Source organism: Sphaeramia orbicularis, chromosome 8 (genome assembly GCF_902148855.1).
Source record: "Sphaeramia orbicularis chromosome 8, fSphaOr1.1, whole genome shotgun sequence".
Taxonomy (NCBI): domain Eukaryota; kingdom Metazoa; phylum Chordata; class Actinopteri; order Kurtiformes; family Apogonidae; genus Sphaeramia; species Sphaeramia orbicularis.
The window spans coordinates 11,013,907-11,033,633 of record NC_043964.1 but is presented as its reverse complement, the minus strand read 5'-3'; the positions used below and the strand labels follow the sequence as shown (position 1 = coordinate 11,033,633).

Genomic DNA, 19,727 nt, shown 5'->3' with positions numbered 1-19,727 from the left:
CATGGAAATAATTGGTGTAAAATGCAGTTTGTCATCTTTTCATGGTCATCTGATATGACCCAGTTGGACGTTCAGAGGCTCCGTAGTTACCATGGAAACACTGTCATCTTCTACAACATTGATTCACCAGTAAAAACCCGTGGAGTTGGATCAATGACAGTGGATGAAGAGACTAGTTTTATGCTCAGTCATTGATATGTTTGTTGAAAATGCCACTTTTTCTTCAGTTTTCTCTGTTTCTGATTTAATGACATTTGAATTTAGTCTGAGCTTTAATGAACATCAACATGATCAACAGATTAAATATAGGAAAATACCTAAACCAACAGAGTGGAAGTGCTGCTGGGTCTTCTTCTTGGTGATTATCCGCAGGTGTTCTTTGGAAACTTGTGGTGTGTCTGGCTATTTAGAGTCAAAAAAGTCAGAATAAGCATACTAGATTTCAAAAAATATTCCAAGGCACACTGTAGGATTTGTGTAAAAATAAAATGCCTTTATTGCTTCATGGTAATCTTTTAAAATACATAATAATATTTTAAAATAAAATAAAATGCCTTTATTGCTTCATGGCAGTCTTTTAAAATACATATTAATATTTTAAAATAAAATAAAATGTATTTATTGCTTCATGGCAATCTTTTAAAATACATCAAAATATTTTAAAATAAAATAAAATGTATTTATTGCTTCATGGTAATCTTTTAAAATGCATAATAATATTTTAAAATAAAATAAAATGCCTTTATTGCTTCATGGCAATCTTTTAAAATGCATAATAATTTTAAAAATAAAATAAAATGCCTTTATTGCTTCATGGCAATCTTTTAAAATACATAATAATATTTTAAAATAGAATAAAATATCTTTATTGCTTCATGGCAATCTTTTAAAATACATAATAATTTTTAAAAAATAAAATAAAATGCCTTTATGGCTTCATGGCAGTCTTTTAAAATGCATAATAATATTTTAAAATAAAATAAAATGCCTTTATTGCTTCATGGCAATCTTTTAAAATACATAATAATTTTTAAAAATAAAATAAAATGCCTCTATTGCTTCATGGCAATCTTTTAAAATACATAATAATATTTTAAAATAGAATAAAATATCTTTATTGCTTCATGGCAATCTTTTAAAATACATAATAATTTTTAAAAATAAAATAAAATGCCTTTATTGCTTCATGGCAGTCTTTTAAAATGCATAATAATATTTTAAAATAAAATAAAATGCCTTTATTGCTTCATGGCAATCTTTTAAAATACATAATAATTTTTAAAAATAAAATAAAATGCCTTTATTGCTTCATGGCAATCTTTTAAAATACATAATAATATTTTAAAATAGAATAAAATATCTTTATTGCTTCATGGTAATCTTTTAAAATACATAATAATTTTAAAAAAATAAAATAAAATGCCTTTATGGCTTCATGGCAGTCTTTTAAAATACATAATAATATTTTAAAATAGAATAAAATATCTTTATTGCTTCATGGTAATCTTTTAAAATACATAATAATTTTTAAAAAATAAAATAAAATGCCTTTATGGCTTCATGGCAGTCTTTTAAAATGCATAATAATATTTTAAAATAAAATAAAATGCCTTTATTGCTTCATGGCAACCTTTTAAAATACATACCGTAATAATATTTTAAAAGTTTGCCATGAAGCAATAAAGGCATTTTATTTTTACACAAATCCTACAGTGTGCCTTGGAATATTTTTTTAAATCTAGCATGCTTATGTGGATTTTTTTTACTCTAAATACAAAAATATCTATTTTACACTGAAAAAAAAAGAAAGCTAAATACAGAGGAAAGTATGATAATAAATGGTGAAAAGTCACTTAAGAAAGGTTAAATAGAGAGAAAAAGTAATTTGGGACCTGGGTCTTTATGGGTTAAAGTAGTGAAACTTTACAAAGTTTTACTCACTAAAAAAGAAAAAATAAGTCAAAAATGCTGGTTGGCTGTAGTTTCCACGATAAAGTCTTATGTAAAAATGTGCAATCCTGAGAATTAATGAGAGAATGTTTGTGTCAGAGCTAACAGAGATACTTAAAAAAATTGTCTGTACGTTAAAAAACATGCAGTTTACAGGTTCTTTCTAATAGAATATTTATGTCTTTTGTCCAAATGTACAACCGTTGAAGGCTGAATGTGTAATAAGACTTTATCATATGAATTGAAAACTTCAGCTGACCAGTCATTTGTTTTAAATTCCATCTTATTAATGTTTAATCTCTGAGGCAGATCATTTCTAAACTGGTCTATAATTGTAGACCAGTGTAATGTGCAAAAATGAACTTGTGAAATGCAATTTATTTTCTGTCATTTCAAAATTGTCCTTATGTTAATTTTAAGAAGAAAAAAAAAAAAAAAAGCTTTAGGCGTTTATTGGTATGCCTCTGCATTGTATGTGCATTACCAAGCAACAGTCTGAAGTGAAGTCAGGGTCAGGAACGCCTTGACAGCAACGGCTTTTGTTTTCCATTCCCGTCAAAGACATGTTCTACCTGTTTTATGAGAAAGTCGACATGCAAAGCACTTTTTGAAGAATCTGAAAGCTCGTCACGTACTGATAAAAATCCACCTGACTGCAGTTTTAGAATAACTTTGTCAACACCGCAAATAAATTGTGTCAGAAACGTTGCAATAAAAGCATTTATTTCTGTGTGTTTGTCAGGCTGATGAAAAAGCTCATCTGAGTCTTGTGCCACTTTGTTGTTGGATACGTAGTTTCCAAGGAGAAAACAATAGCTCTGTGGGGGGAAAAATCTACCCTACTCCTTTGTTTCATGTTCTTTCTATAGACAGTCTGCATGTACCTAAATAAAAAGGGTTAAGGCAGAACATTTACGAATGGGCTCCGTAGATCATAAATGTCCCCAATAAGTGGGAAAATGTGTAATAGGTGAATAGTCGGATGGAGTTTGTGGTTGTAGTGACACCGTCAACCTAAACCATCTACTGATCTAAACTATTTAATATCTATTGATCCACTAATGCTGTCAATACAGGGTGGGGAAGCAAAATTTACAATGAACATTTAGTTGTTTTTTTCTCAGCAGACACTACGTCAATTGTTTTGAAACCAAACATATATTGATGTCATAATCATACCTAACACTATTATCCATACCTTTTCAGAAACTTTTGCCCATATGAGTAATCAGGAAAGCAAACGTCAAAGAGTGTGTGATTTGCTGAATGCACTCGTCACACCAAAGGAGATTTCAAAAATAGTTAGAGTGTCCATAAAGACTGTTTATAATGGAAAGAAGAGAATGACTATGAGCAAAACTATTACGAGAAAGTCTGGAAGTGGAGGAAGCAACAAAAAAACGTACCAAAGCTTTTATTAAAGCTCTCAAATCCAAAATCCTAAAGGATCCAACCAAATCCATGAGAAAAATGGCAACTGAACTTGAGGTAGACAACAAGAGCATTAGAAATGCAGTAAAATATGATTTGAAGTTAAAATCTTACACAAGAACACCAAAACACTTGTAGACAACAGCAACAAATCCAACTTCAGCAATTTTTGGGAATCATGTTTATGGCCGCCTTCTAGCCCAGATCTAAACCCTCTGGATTCTGCTGTTTGGGGCGTTTTAGAACATGCTACCAATAGAACATCACACAGCAATGTCGACTTTCTTAAAGATACTATTAAAGAAGAATGGGAGAAGTTGTCACCCGAATATTTGAGGAACACTTGCACAAGTTTCAGGAAGCGTGTGAAGGCAGTTATTGAGAAAGAAGGAGGACACACAGAATAAAAACATTTTCTATTATGTCAATTTTCTTGTGGCAAATAAATTCTCATGACTTTCAATAAACTAATTGGTCATACACTGTCTTTCAATCCCTGCCTCAAAATATTGTAAATTTTGCTTCCCCACCCTGTACATGTAAATAATTGGTGTAAAATGCAGTTTGTCATCTTTTCATGGTCGTCAGATATGACCCATTTGGACATTCAGAGGCTCTGTAGTTACCATGGAAACACCGTCATCTTCTACAACAGGGGTGTCAAACTCATTTTGGTTCAGGGGCCATATTTAGCCCAATTTGATCTAAAGCGGGCCAGACCACAAAAATAACGACTTAATAATCTATAAATAATGACAAATCCAAGATTTTCATTTTGTTTTAGTACAAAAACCCCCCTCCAAAAAACAATTAAATTATGAAAATATTTGCATTTTACAAAAAAGATGTGAATAACCTGAAAAAACTGAAATTTCACTTGAAAAAATCAGTGCAATTTTAGCAATATTATGCCTCGACTTATTATTTATACATGTACATTTACACACAGTGTTCCATAAACATTTGGTAACAGACAGAATATTTTGAAAATGTTGGAGTTTGGAACTAAAATTTGAACAATTTCTACAATAACAAGAGATGTAATATTGTAGAAAGTGTTCAAATTTTAGTTCTAAACTCCAAAATTTTAACAATATTATGCCTCGACTTATTATTTATACATGTACATTTACACACAGCGTTACATAAACATTTGGTAACAGGCAGAATATTGTTAAAATTTTGGAGTTTGGAACCAAAATTTGAACAATTTCTACAACATTACATCTCTTATTATTAACACAACTACAGATCACAGTGGATGCATAAATGCACAAAACATTTAGTAACAGGCAGAATATTGTTAAAATTGCACGTTTCAGGTTGTTCATCTTTGTTTTTATTTATGTATTTATGTGCATTTTATTGTGAAAGAATAGTTTTGTAAATGTAAATATTTTCACAGTGTAATGCTATTTTTTTCACTTCAATTTTTTCCACGTAATTTTTCACAAAGAAATTTTGTCGTTGTCTTTATTTATGGGTTATTGTGTTGTTATTTTTACTGGAGATCACATTGGTCTGTATGTGGAACCGGAACCAAAAGGATTTGGACAACCTTAACTGTTCAGGTTCATTTTTGCAATTTCATCCCGCGGGCCGGAATGGAACCTTTGGTGGGCCAGATTTGGCCCCCGGGCCGCATGTTTGACACCTGTGTTCTACAACATTAATTCACCAGTAAAACCCATGGAGTTGAATCAATGACAGTGGATGGAGACACTGGGTTTTATGTTTAGTTAATGATATATTTGACTTAAAAAGGTCACTTTTTCTTTGGTTTTCTCTGTTTTTGATATAATAACCCTCACTTTTAATCTGAGCTTTTATGAACATCTACATGATCAATGAATTAAACATAGGAAAATGGTTGAAAATTCACAAAATACAGAGGATATTATTGTAATACATGGCGTTAAATCACTTAAGAAAAGTGAAATAGAGAAGAAAAGTTCATATGGGAACTGACACAAAAGTAGTTTATTAGTTTATTAGTTTAATCCCCATTAGCTGCTGCACACCACAGCAGCTACTCTTCCTGGGGTCATTAACAACATAAAAACAAAGCACCACAATTTCCTCAACAAACTCACTCAACAAACAGGATGTAATAATAATAATAATAATAATGGATTAGATTTATATAGCGCTTTTCTATGAATGCATACTCAAAGTGTGTACAGAGGATCCATTATTCATTCACTCTCACTCTGGTGGTGGTAAACTATATTTGTAGTCACAGCTGCCCTGGGCCAATCTGCATCTATGGCCCCTCCGACCACCACTGAACATTCATACACCAGTATGAGTAGCAGCACTGGACGCAAGGAGAGTGAAGTGTCTTGCCCAAGGACACAACAGCACATGGACAGAGTGGGATTTGAACTGCCAACCCTTCAGTTATTGGACAACCTGCTCTACCATCTGAGCCATGGCCGCCCCCCATGGCTGATGTACATACACTCAACACAACAACACAAAACCCAAAAATCAACAACAGCACACAATACAAAACAATTACAATAAAAGTAACACTGGTCAACAACAAATTTATTGTTTAAGTTTTTTGAGCTGATTTAGGATAATTTTGGTGTGCTGAATCCAAAAATCACATTAATTTTGCTCAATCAGGTCAACTTTCTGAACTATGCTACATATGCTACATGCTACATTTTTTTTAATATTACAGGTGAATGAAATGGCTTCAACTAGAAGATCTTGCAAAAAGAAGCCTGATGTATTCTGCTACATCTGCAGTGAATACACCACTGTACCTAACAGGAATCCTGTTAGAAAATGATTTTTTTTTTCTCTTAAAACCTATTTTGGGTGAGAACTATATATATATATATATATATATATATAAAAAATCAACTGATAAAGTCACAAAAAATGTAATCAATTTTGTGAGAAGATCAAATTTTTCAAAATCAAATTAGCAAAAAAACCTGACCTGATTGAGAAAAACAGATGTCATTTTTGGATTTAGCGGTGCAAAATGGTCCTAATTCAGTTGAAAAACCTAGACAACTTGCAAAAAACATTTTTTTGTAACCCAGTGTAATAATACTTATAACAACAACAGAAAAAATAAATAAATAAATAAACCCAAAAAACAGCTCCACAACAAACAAAAAAACCCAAACCGTGTAGATCAGGGGTGTCAAACTCATTTTAGTTCAGGGGCCACATTCAGCTAAATTTGATCTGAAGTGGGCCGAACCGCTAAAATAATAGCATAATATATAAATATGTCAACTCCAAACTTTTCTCTATGTTTAAGAGATGAAAAAAGTAAATTTACATTATGAAAAGGTTTACATCTACAAACTATCCTTTCAAAAGATATGAATAACATGAACAAACTGAAAAAATAAGTGGAATTTTAACAATATTCTGCCTCAGTTTATCATTTACACATGTACATTACAACTAACAGATCACAGCGGATCTACAAATACACCAAACATTTAGTAACAGACAGAATCTTGTTAAAATTGTACTTACTTCTCTTATAACGTTTCAGGTTGTTCATATTTGTTCAGGTTATTCACATTTTTTTGTGAAATCATACTTTGTTTTAGTGTAAATACATGAAAATATTTACATTTACTGAGAGGAAAATTTGGATTTGTCATTATTTATATGTTATTATGATAGTATTTTACCGATTTGACCCACTTGAGATTGAATTGGTCTGAATGTGGAACCTGAACTAAAAGGATTGTTAATATTTTAGTGGAATTTTGGCATTTCACAAATTCATCCCAAGGGCCGGACTGGACCCTTTGGCGGGCTGGATTTGGCCCCTGGGCCGCATGTTTGACACCTGTGGTCTAGATGATGTCACTATAGGATGTGCAATAGCTCAGTTATTCTTGGGTAAATATGAAAATTCTCAGCCTTTTTGAAAAACTAGCTGCTTGAATTTCTGAAATTAAAAACTGTGGCAGTGTATTCCATGCCACCATTGCCCTATATTGCACACCACCCTGTATTTGATTCGTCCTACAGGCTGTGCTGGGTCTTTAAAGTGTTAAAGGCCTGACTGTGTACAAAGACGGTGTAAGTAGAGCCACTTTTAAAAGTTTCAGTAAGAAATAATTGATGCAGCCGTTGCAGTCTGAAGGAGATACTCTAGCAGGTAGGGATGAGCCAGTGCCTGTAAGGAGATCCAGCGCAGGACAGTAGTGTTCGATTACACCGACTCTTAAAGAGATTCAGGGTTCATTCAGCATAAACGAGACTAGAGCAGAAAATATGCGGAAACAAGATGGACGTGTTCTCAGAGGTCCAGTGGTGTTTACACCCAGACTTAACCCTTTAACCCCTGACGTGTCTGTAGTGAGCGTTCTTTTTTTTTTTTTTTTTTTTTTTTTTTAAACACATATTTTCCGACATGAATTGACAACATTGTGTGGGTCTCCCCCGAACACAAATCCCCAGACACCCCACCCACCCAAGACCACATCTGAAATGTTAAACGGCTGTGAAAATAAACAACATGACAAAATAATAATTGACAGACAATATATGTAATAGTGACGTGAATACTTCTCAAAATCCATTTTTTGTATGTCTGATATACATAAAAAAAACATCATTTAACAAACAAAAGTGTTCTGAATGTATGATTTATTTTAAATATTGGTAAAAATTCAACCGTTTGCTCAATAAGATAAACTTTAAAGTATCCTGATATAGGTCTTGCACTTTCCATAGACTCAAACTGAGCATGCTCAGTGCACCCCCAAAACACAGAGGAGTGAGTGAGATTGACTCTTTATTATAACAGACAATTTGGGCTTTTTTTTTTTTTTTTTTTTTTTTTTTTACATGATTTTCCTTGTTGTTTTTTGGTTTTACTGTTTGCAGTGTTATCATGATTTTCCTTTATTATTATTATTATTATTATTATTATTATTATTATTATTATTATTATTACCTCCGCCAAGGAGGTTATGTTTTTGTCGGGGTTGGTTTGTTTGTCTGTCTGTTTGTGTGCAAGATAACTCAAAAAGTTATGGACGGATTTGGATGAAAATTTCAGGAAATGTTGACACTGGCACAAGGAACAAATAATTACATTTTGGTGGTGATCGGGGGTGGGGGCCCACTGATTTGCCTTGGTAGAGGTCTGCACTCTCCAAATGCTTCTAGTTATATTTATTTTATTTTATTTTATTTTATTTTATTTTATTTTTGCTGTGTTTTTGCTGAGTTTTAACCGTGTAACTGCTTTTTGGAGTTCAGCCAGGTGCCAAAAAGTGGCTGGACCAATTTATAAAAAAAGCCCCAAAATACAAACTACTGGGCCTAAATGCAAATACTTGTTTTTATTCAGTGTGTTCCAGTTCACAGTTCATGTTCTACATCCTAAATCTCTTATTGATGTACATTCTGAGTGCCTTATTTAGTAAAAACCTGTCAAACTTCAACTCCTCTCTTTGTCTTTTTCTATTATTCCACCCTGTTTTGACCCTAAAACACACAGCAAAACAAAACCACTGAAGAAAAGGAACACACACATATACTCACAGCAGCTTTTATGACACTGAAACAGACACAAATTTACAGAAGCATGTTTACCTGGAATCATGTGTCAGGGGTTAAAGGGTTAAACAGTTTCAACATTACATAATTGAGTGAGTTAACCATGCATTGTGCAGCATGGGGTGGAGACTGACAGCAAATCAAATACCGGCTCTAGGAAGGAACTTTGTCAGTTCTTCATCATCTCACCAAACAGGTAACACTCCTAGTTTCCTCCTGTGGTTAAACTTCAGTCATCCCGCTGATCCAGTCATACAGGTTACAAACCTGGACAGGACTCAGTTATCTGGTTTCTCCCTGTGTAGGAGGATGACTGTAATGAGTTATCTTATCTGAAGATACATAGTTCTAATGTTACAGCGTCTTATTTTCGGCTGAAATGTCATCGGGTTGATCACTATCTGCCTTCAGACGTTTTAAAGACATATAGATAAATTTACCCAGGATGACTTTATTATTTCATGTATGGTGTAATTAAATGAGTCAGGTATTTCTCCACCAGTAGCATTATTATCAGATAAATCTAAGAACTTACTGGTGTGACATTCTGTGAAGAGGTTTTGAAGAAACAGTCCTGTCATTGGTGGTCATTAACAACATGTTTTTCTAAAAAAAAAAAACAAAAAAAACAACAACAACAAAAAAAAAACACACAACAAAAACCAAATAAGATAAGACTGAGAGTAGGTCAGATAATTATGTATTTGTGTAGGATTGCAATCATTTTAAGTTAATTTAAAAATACATAGTTCCACTGTTAACCCTGTAATGCCAAAAGTATCATGAGTTTTGAAGCCCTCTACATGAGTAGTGTGATATTTTTTTTTCTTGAAAAAACTGATGTATACAATTAGATACATGTAATACTCAGATTATCCACCAGGGGGAGGAATTAATTCACCAGAGTCACTACAAGACCGTCATTAATGAGGAAGGAGGCAGAACTTTGACAATTTTGAAAAGGAATTATCAATTTGTTAGTCATGTTTGTGTTATATTATGTTTTTGTTTGTTCAAAAATAATAATATTTGAGCATTGAGACCTGATGTATCAAATATGATACAAAACTGAAACTCATACATGGAAATTGATGTTTGAAAAAAATTGTTTTGGTTGTTTAGAAGGACCAATAAAGGCTCCAGTTTCAAAGAACTGGAATTTTCTGTCATTGATTTAATGGTTCAGGCTTTACAGGGTTAAATCCTCTTTTTTGCGCAAAATATTGATCAATTAAACACTCTGCATTCAGATGTTTCAAAGACATTTAAGTGAATGTATCCAGGCAAACTGGATTATTCCATCAATAGTGTAATTAAATGAATCAGGTATTTCTCCATCAGTAGCTGTAAGATTTATTTTTGAAAGAAACAATCCTGTCATCACAGGTCAATACCTGGATATTTGTCTAAAAAAAAAAACAAAAAAAAAACCCATACAAATTCATTGAGAAAAACACTGAGAACAGGTCAGATTATTATGGATACTTTGTGTACGATTGCAATGATTCAAAGATACATCGTTCCACTGTTATTACCTCACTTTTTGCACGAAATATAAGTCAGGTCAACACTCTACATTTAGGCATTTCAAAGACATATACTAGGTGAATTTATCCATGTGAACAGGATTATTCTATCAGTAAAGTAATTAAATGAATCATGTATTTCTCCACCAGAGAGGATTATTACCAGGTAAATCTAAGGACTTACTATTGTGATGATCTGTAAAGGGGTTTTGAACCTGTCAACCTGTCATTACCTGGATATTTGTCTAAAAAACACAGAAATCCAATAAGAAAAACACTGAGAACAGGTCAGATTATTATGGGTACTTTGTGTTGGATGCAATGATTTAACCCTTTCATGTATAGTGGTCCCTACAGTGGACACCTATTCCAAGGTGTTCTCTTATATATTTATGGATTTTGTTGTTTTAGTTCCCTTTCAGCCAACACAGTGGACGCTTAAGTATCATCCCATACACTGTAATTCATACCATTACTGTAAATTTGCTGTTCCAGATAAACCTGATCTGCAGTGACATGTTTGACTGTAAAAAAAAAAAAATAAAAAATAAAAATTGCTAATTGTTATTAAACTGTAATTAACAGTTTTGTTTTGTTTTTAAACAAAAAGGTTTTTGTTTGTTTGTTTGTTTGTTATTGCATATTATCTCCATGCAGGTATTGTTAAAATGTTAGAAAACATCAGATTAGCAGCATTAAAAATGTTTTTATCTCATAGTTTCCACATGGTATATCAGTAAATACATGTTTCTTTGCTTCTAATATTAAACGCGTGATTTTGTAACTCCATGAACAATAGGTTCATAGAAAAAACTCAGTCACTTTTTTTTTTTTTTTTCATGCCTACAGAGAAATAAAAACACAGGAAAAAAAAAAAAAATCTTGATTAAGGTTCTCATAATTCATGCATGAAAGGGTTAAAGATACATAGCTCCACTGTTAAAACCTTCTTTTTTGAGTGAAATATCAGTCAGGTTAACACTCTGCATTCAGACATTTCAGACATATAGATGAATATCTATATGTTTGTATGTCTGTATATGTGTACTTTGTGTTGGAACGCAATCATTTAAAGATACATAGCTCCACTGTTATAGCCTCTTTTGTTTGCATGGAATTTATCCAGGTAAACAGGATTATTCTATCACTAGTGTAACTAACCCTCTGGTATTCGGGTGCGCCTTTTAGGCACACTTTGCATTTCATTTTGAAAAACTTCATATTATTTTTCACAATTCAAATAAGGTTAGAATTCAAAAGTTCTGCATTTGTGCATGATCTTTAAAATTCTGGCCACCAACTAAAATGTGCACATTGTAAACAAAAAAAAAAATTACAAGACTAGCATCTGTCTCCCAAGTGTGCCTAAAACGCACTATTTCTTCCATTTTATATGTATGATTAGGGCTGACCTGGATTTACAAAAATAAAATCAAATTAGAGCAGAAAGTAAATCAATATATATTATTTAATAGTTTGATTTATAAGTGTACATTTTTCGCACACTTGCAGACAGATGCTAGTATTTTTGAACATTTGACCTAGCGTCAAAAATAATAATGCAAATTAACCGATGTTGGAGTTAATCATTGACATATGCCAGGATGCAAAAATCAAGTAATATGTGATCCACTTTTTATGTAGTATTTTGAAAAAAAAAATTTTTGTCTGTTTTTTGCGTCCAAAAAAAATGGTTTGTTTACATTACAAACACGGCATTTAAAGGGTTAAAAAATGTGACAATTATTGAGTATTTGGTATTTTTATTTGCAGCTCAAGTTGATGAAATAGAAAAAAAGTGTAAAAGAATTAAAAACAAACTGTATGATTTTTTTTTTTTTTTTTTTTGACATTATTCCACAAGTGTGCAAAAAATGCACACTTGGTGCTTAGTATGGGCCTTGTTGGACGGGATACCAGAGAGTTAAATGAATCAAGGATTTCTCCACCAGTAGTGTTTCTGTAAGATATACTCCAGGATTTAAAATTGTGACTATCTGTAAAGGGTTTTGGAAAGAAAAACATCCTGTCATCACAGGTCAGTACCTGGATATTTGTCTAAAAAAAGCAAACAAATCCAATAAGAGAAACAATGAGAGCAGGTCAGATCATTATGTGTACTTTGTGTAGGAATGTAATAATTTAAAGATGATTTAAAGATACATAGTTCCACTGTTCTAACCTTCTTTTTTGTGTGAAATATCAGTCGAACTTTCCACATTCAGATGTTTCAAAGACATTTAAGTGAATATATCCAGGCAAACAGCATCATTCTATCTATAAATGAGTCACTGAAATGAATGAATCAATGAGAAATCCAATAAAAAAAAACCCACAGAGAACAGGTCCGATTATTACAAATGTAGAGTTTAATATATATATTTATTTCTGACATTCTGATAAGGATTGCAGGTAGGCCTCACAGTACACACTGTGTTCCACTTGATATGCTAAGCAGAGGAGGAAAAGGGTGGGCATGGTGGGCTCGACAAGCGGCAAGTTTTTTGTTTGTACACTATAGTGAAAGCAGAAGGAGGCAGTACATCCACAGGCAACGTCCACTCCTCTACCGTATTGCTCAGAAGCCCACATAGGACCATTTATTGTGATCCACATTCTCTAGAGTCCATCAGTACATTTGTTCCTCTATCCCTTTTACAAACCCTAAAAAGACAGTGATTGACACAAATGTGGATTTTACAAAAGACTATCTAAGCGCATGCATGACACTTTTCCTGTTATTTTTTATTTATTTATTTTTTTCTCATTTAAAATCCCCCACAAAATGTAAACAAATTGAGCTTTACTCTACTCCAATTTACTCGGTGTTTAGGTGAGTTATAGGAGATGTAGGCCTACGGTACTTAAAATACTTGAAAACTCTGACAAATGTACTATTTGGTGAGAACGGTGACTTCTAAGAATAAGAATATCCTCTTAAAACTGCTAGAAAGCTAATTTGGTGGCTAAAAAGTATGATATGTGATGGAACTTATGTTTTAATGCAGGGTACATTTTTTTCCTTTTTGTAATAATTGCACCTATAATGAGTATGAACACATGCTTTTAGGTGGATGTAGTCCCTGTTTATGATGCACCAAAGCGTTACAGTAATACTGATAATAATAATACATGCCCACAGGCCCTAATTAACCTTTATCCAAACACAAGTTCTCATTCACCCTGCTAGTTATTACAAGATTAGGTAGCCTACCGTTGGAAATCTGAGTGAGTCACATTCAGTCAGCACAAAGAGAGAGATACCCCTGCCTCCTCATAGAAACGTATGGATCCAACACAGAAAATAAAACTTCTAGTACACATTAATGATGCCTATAGTTTCAAAAATAATGACCAGTGTGAGGGCACTTGCAATTGTTGCCATATTATCACCACAACTATCAATATAATAATCAACATCACCAAAATCTTCATAAACACACACTGAGGCATACCATAGATCACTTTTGGAGAGAGGTTAATCTAGAATTCATTTTGTCAGAAGAAAACTCACAGATAAAGCAAAAAAAAAAAAAAGAAAAGAAAAAAAAAAGGAATTGCTTTGCGTCAAAATTAATGGCTTTTTCTGCAGGTTTAGGGGAGGGTGACTTTGACCACTTTTTTTGGACTGAGGTGGATCAGTAAACACTGTAATTGCACTTTAATCAAGAAATTAATCATCCTAAGACATTTTTGTGAAATTAAAAAAAGTGACGCTGCAGCAGGTTGTTTAAGGAATTTGGGATATGGGTAATTTACGGTTTGTATTTGGAATTGTTTCTCAAAATAAGTAATTAAAAAAAAAAAAAAAAAAAATATCATGACTTTGTTGGATTAACCCATAAAGACCCAAACAGCCATCGACGACCAAAACCATCTACTGATGTACAATGTTTAATAACTTCTGATCCATTAATAATAATAAAATAATAATAATAAAAAAAGGAAAATAATAATAAAAAAAAATTGTTCATAAGAGTAAAATTTAAGAGCTGATATCTAGCCATTTTGCATGTTTTTTTTTTGATAGTAACCAAAATCCCTTACTACAAAAGTAATGCAGTAAAGTAACAGATTACTATTTGCTGTAACGCAGTAGTGTAAGGCATTACTACTCAATTTTCAGTAACTGTTGATCCACTAATTCTATCAATACATGTAACTAATTGGTGTAAAATACAGTTTGTCATCTTTTCATGGTGATCAGATATGACCTGTTTAGACGTTCAGAGGCTCCGTAGTTACCATGGAAACACCGTCATCTTCTACAACATTGATTCACCAGTAAAACCCATGGAGTTTGACAAGTAACAATGGTTGTAGACATTTGTTTTATCATTCAGTTTTTGGTATCTTTGCTAAAAAAGTCACTTTTTCTCTGTTATTTATTAATATTTCAACCATCAACTTTAATCTGAGCTTTTGTGAATATCCACGATTAGTAAATTAAATATTAGAAAATACATGATGTTCACTGAAAAAATGCAAAATACAGAGGATAATGTCATGATAAATGGTAATAAATCACTTAAGAAAAGTTAAATATAGAGAAAAAAATATTTTGGTACTGCCACCAAAGTAGCACTGGGTCTTTATGGGTTAATTTAGTCCAACGTTATAGTCACATGATCAGTCAATAATCACATATTCCAATCAAAGTAATCCAATTATTTACAGAAGAATTATAGTTTAAAAAAAACGAGGTTACAGGGCATCTAGTGTGCAACATTTTCGTGATGTAGCATGTAGAATTAGAAAGATCTCGACTGATTTCTGGCAGAAATAAGATTCTGCGTTTTTTTGCTGCAGCATTGTTGTTATTACCTGGTGTTAAAGTGAAACGTTATGACTCTACAGTAAACCTATTCACCGTGTGCAGGGACAAAAATAACATCGCATTTTTAATCATTACATTTTCTACACATGATAAATATCAGCACATATATTATTATATATATTCAAGATATGCATTTTACATAGACTTTTCATCTCAGATTTATATACATCAATTTATGTACATATAATTGTATTTACACTAGGGGTCAAAGGTCACTGAACCTGAAGCACTTGAAACAAGGTTAAGAGAGAGATTCATACAAACCTAAAGGCAGTGTAGTCATCCATCCTTTATCATTATCAAACTGCAACATCACATGGGTGGTTTTAGATTTACTCTCCAAGGACAACAACGACAAAAACACTCACACAAAAAGAAAAACACTGCCATTCTGAGGCCCTTGACACGAAGCAGTTCAATCATATTGGTTTGTCATGCAAACACATTATGGTGCTGTGTTCTTTAACAGAATAACAGTTCAAAAACTTTAATTTACAATAACATTCTTCTCATAATGTGCTGGTATAAAGTGATTTAAAGTGGTTTACCTGTATGTAGGTAAATGTTAACTAATAAAAGTTGTAAAATGCAACTCTGAAAGTCAAGACTCGGGGGGGGGGGGGGGGACGGTAAAAATTAAAACTGCATTAAATGTTTCATCCTGCATGCAAAACCTGCCTGTAGGGCTCAGCGTTTTTTGTAATGTGCACAAAGCTTGAATACCCTGTGAGCAAATATAACCGGACTATTCTCTATTCTCTCTCACTCCGTCTCTCGTTTCACCCTGAGGATGGGCTTTGCTCCTAACCATGTCAGGCTCTGAGTTTCCCTGACCAGAAGTTGTACAACTCATCACTATCATATTGCAATTTGATTGCATGTTCTAATAAGGCAAAAAAGGAAATAATAATAAATAATAAAAAAAAACACTCACAGATATGCAGACCACTGCATCGAACAACAAATATGAACAAAAGCAAAGCGAAAAAACAAATGAGAAACCATTAAAATATTTGAATACTCATCTATATTCCAGTCTCTCCTCCTAAAGGCAACTATTCCTCCACTATGGCATTTTGGTGTTTGTGTGTTTATTTTGTTTTGTAGTCACATTTATTTATGGACTAGCGAGCAATTGTAAGGGATGAGTTTCGTCGCAGCCTCTAGCGGATGTGAGGGAGGGTTTGAGTTCTGGTTTCAGGTGGGCATTGGTGAGGCCAATTGGTGTTTTCTTTCCATCAGGCCTTGGCGGCGACAGTTAAAGAGTATGTACAGCCATAGGGGTGCTGGTAAGCTGTGATGCCTTAGGGTCAGAGGTCATAGAGTGGTGCTCTGGGGCTCCTCCTCAGGCACAGCATCCCCCTCTGGAGAGTCTGTCACTGCCAGGGACCTCCTGCAGGGGGCACCGCTGAACTCATCGATGAGGCTGTCCAGATTGACATTGATGGAGGGGATTTCATAATTGAAGATATCTAATGGTGAGCATGTGGGGAGAGGTGAGCATGGTGAGCAGAATGATGGGGATGGTGATGGTGAGAGGAGGAAGAGGAGAAGAGGGCATATGGAGATGACGATGGTGTGTAAAAAACGGAAGAAAGCAGAAATAATATTAATCTTTTTGAGTCTGAATTTATGGTAAGTGGCATATGATGTCTGCCCTGATTGAAGGAATTAGTAGATTACATGTGCTTCACATTCTACACAGGGATGTTGTCAGTGTATTGCTACTCACATTTCTACTCAACCAACTCGTGTGATATGTCATATCTTTGTGTCTTTTGAGACAACACAACAGAATTTGTTTTTTTTTTTTCAGATAAAATACATTAACAAGTCAAAAAGCACTGCACGGTGACACATTACTGTACACGTTTACAACAATGGCCAGGTAAACCAACACAGAGGCAACAGGATGTGTGTGGAGAAAAAAATGGCACCAAGACACCAAGTGGGCTTAAAAGTAACAATGGAAATCTCATGAGGACCGGAAACAGTATTTACCCTAAGTATAGGTTTACTCAAGATCTGCTGCATTCATAGTACTGGAAGCAGCAGGCCCAAGCAGAAACTGATGACTACTACTCCTGTGTAGGAATGAGATGGAGCGTGGCAGCGTAGTAAGAGGTTATAAAAAAAAGCGATGAACCTGCCAAAGGAGGACTAGGGGGTTACCTGTGGCCCCCTAAAAACCGGTGGCAGGGACGTTAGAGGGGGATGTTTGCTGGCAAGGGACTGGAAATGGTTGAAAAAAAGGAGGAGGGTCTTTAGGATGGACCTTTGTAAGTGACGGCGTCTGCAATGTGAGCGCTGTGTGGTGCACTCTGGGAAGTCCTTAAGCCATGCGTCATCGGTTGAATGCAAAGAAGTCAATAATATTCACCTGCTTAAAAAGGGAAGCTGGGAAATACTCTAAAATTGAAGCTACAGGTGTGTTTGTTTGAGGCAGGCAGCAGGAGACCCCAGAGGCAGCCACAACACGAGGCCAGGCAGTGAGATGGAGCGCATGGGGCGGGGGCGGTCTGGCTTACCCTAAAAGTCCCCCTCACACTTAGCCCACACTGAATCCCTGGCCTCACACAGCTGCAAGGTACACAATAGTAGCAGGGGGAACAAGAGAATGATAAATATAACAGTGACAAATGACTGGTATATATTGACAAGAGCACCTCATCATCAGAACATCAAACTGTGGATATAATGCGGGGGTTCGGGGTTACGCCTCCACGCCTGCTACTCAATAAGAGACTGGACTGGTGTGAACAATGTAAGCCTCTGACCTACCTCTGCCAAGTGAGGGTCTGGGTAACACAGATAAACAGAGAGCACATGATGAATCTAATGGCAACTTCAGTACAAGCAGGACGAGCTATGCTTCTCTGATGTTTCCACACATTACCCAGAAACATCATCACATAACACAAGCAATGAATACATCAGTCAGGAGATCTGCTTCTACGACTGCACAAAATTGCTAGTATTTACATTTGTATCATCCTCAGGCATCTGTGTCTAAAAGGCAACTTTTATTCATTCAAAACATTCATTTGGGAACAGTCATTGAAGGGGACGGGTATCATTTAACTACAGTCCTACACAGTCCTACACACGTCCACCGTCTCCATTGGGCAGAGCCACAGCGAGTCTGAGAGTGGGCCGCTGCAGCCCCACCTGTGGGGGTGGAGGGGGTGTTGTTGCCATGGTATGATGTTTACCTGTAGACATGCTCTCCCCAGGTGATAGGCCATCCAGAAGACCCTGCTCCAGAGGCTGGGGTATGGGTGCTGTGCCTGGGCCAGTGAACCCCGGGGGCGCTGTTGGCGGCTGAGGTGGGGGCAGGCTGGGCCTTTGCCTGGGCTTAGGGGCAGGTCGCGATTTGGTGAGTGTTCCGGTCAGGGAAGGCGGGGACGAAAGTGAGTGGGGTGCCCCCAGTGGGGTTTGCCCAGGGGATGATGGGGGCACCTGCCCCGGAGGGCAAGCCAGTCCATAAGGAGAAGGGGTACTAGGAGGGGTGGGGGACAGGCTGACTGGTGACGGCTGACCTGTGGACTGGTCGGACATCCCACCAGACTGGCCATATGGGACTTTGGGAGGCACAGGGGCCAGTTTCTTGGAACCTGTGAACAAACAGTCATATCAGTTAGAGCTGAAACCGATTAATTGACTAGGTCACAGGTGTCAAACATACGGCCTGGGGGCCAAATCCGGCCCGCCAAAGGGTCCAGTCCGGCCCCTGGGATGAATTTGCAAAGTCAAAAATTCCACAGTCTTGAATTGAATTAAGCAAAAAAGAAAAAAATTAGCTTGAATTACGGAAAACATGTTGAATTGCGCAAAAGAAATCTTCAATTAAGTAAATAAATCTTCAATTAAGCCAAAAAAAACAAAAAATAAAAAAAATCTTAAATTTAGCAAAAAATCTTGAATTAACTTCAAAATTTTGTCTTTGTTTTAGTGCAAAAAAATAACATTAAATTATGAAAATATTTACATTTACAAACTATCCTGTAACAGTAAAATGTGAATAACCTGAACCAATATGAACAACCTGAAATGTCTAAAGAAAATTAAGCACAATTTGAACTATTTTCTGCCTGTTCCTCAGTGTTTAGTGTCTTTGTAGTTCGGTTCCATAATGCACATGTAGAAATGATAAGATGAGGCAGAATATTGTTAAAATTGCACTTATTTTTTACTAAAGAAATTTCTTTTTTTTTTCAGGTTATTCACATCTTTTTTGTTTGGATAGTTTATAAAAGTAAGTATTTTCATAATTTATTTTTTTTTCTTTACTCTAAAACAAAGACAACAATTTGGAGTTGTCATTATTTATATGTTATTTTGTTATTATTTTACTGGTCCGGTCCACTGGAGATCAAATTTAGCTGAATGTGGCCCCTGAAAGAAAATGAGTTTGACACCCCTGGACTAGG

General features: G+C 34.8%; 1 protein-coding gene across 2 annotated transcripts in view; it reads right to left on the bottom strand.

Moving 5' to 3' along the window:
- Positions 1–16,391: 16,391 nt before the first annotated feature.
- Positions 16,392–19,727, bottom strand: part of LOC115424281 (rho GTPase-activating protein 44-like) — a 127,607-nt gene continuing 124,271 nt past the window's right edge. For both annotated transcript variants that reach the window (XM_030141439.1, XM_030141440.1), the window contains 2 exons: positions 18,510–18,911; positions 16,392–16,769 (listed from right to left, as the gene is read on the bottom strand). In XM_030141439.1, coding sequence (XP_029997299.1) covers positions 16,615–16,769; positions 18,510–18,911 — 557 coding nt within the window. In that variant the 3' untranslated portion in view covers positions 16,392–16,614. The remainder of the gene's footprint in view (positions 16,770–18,509; positions 18,912–19,727) is intronic.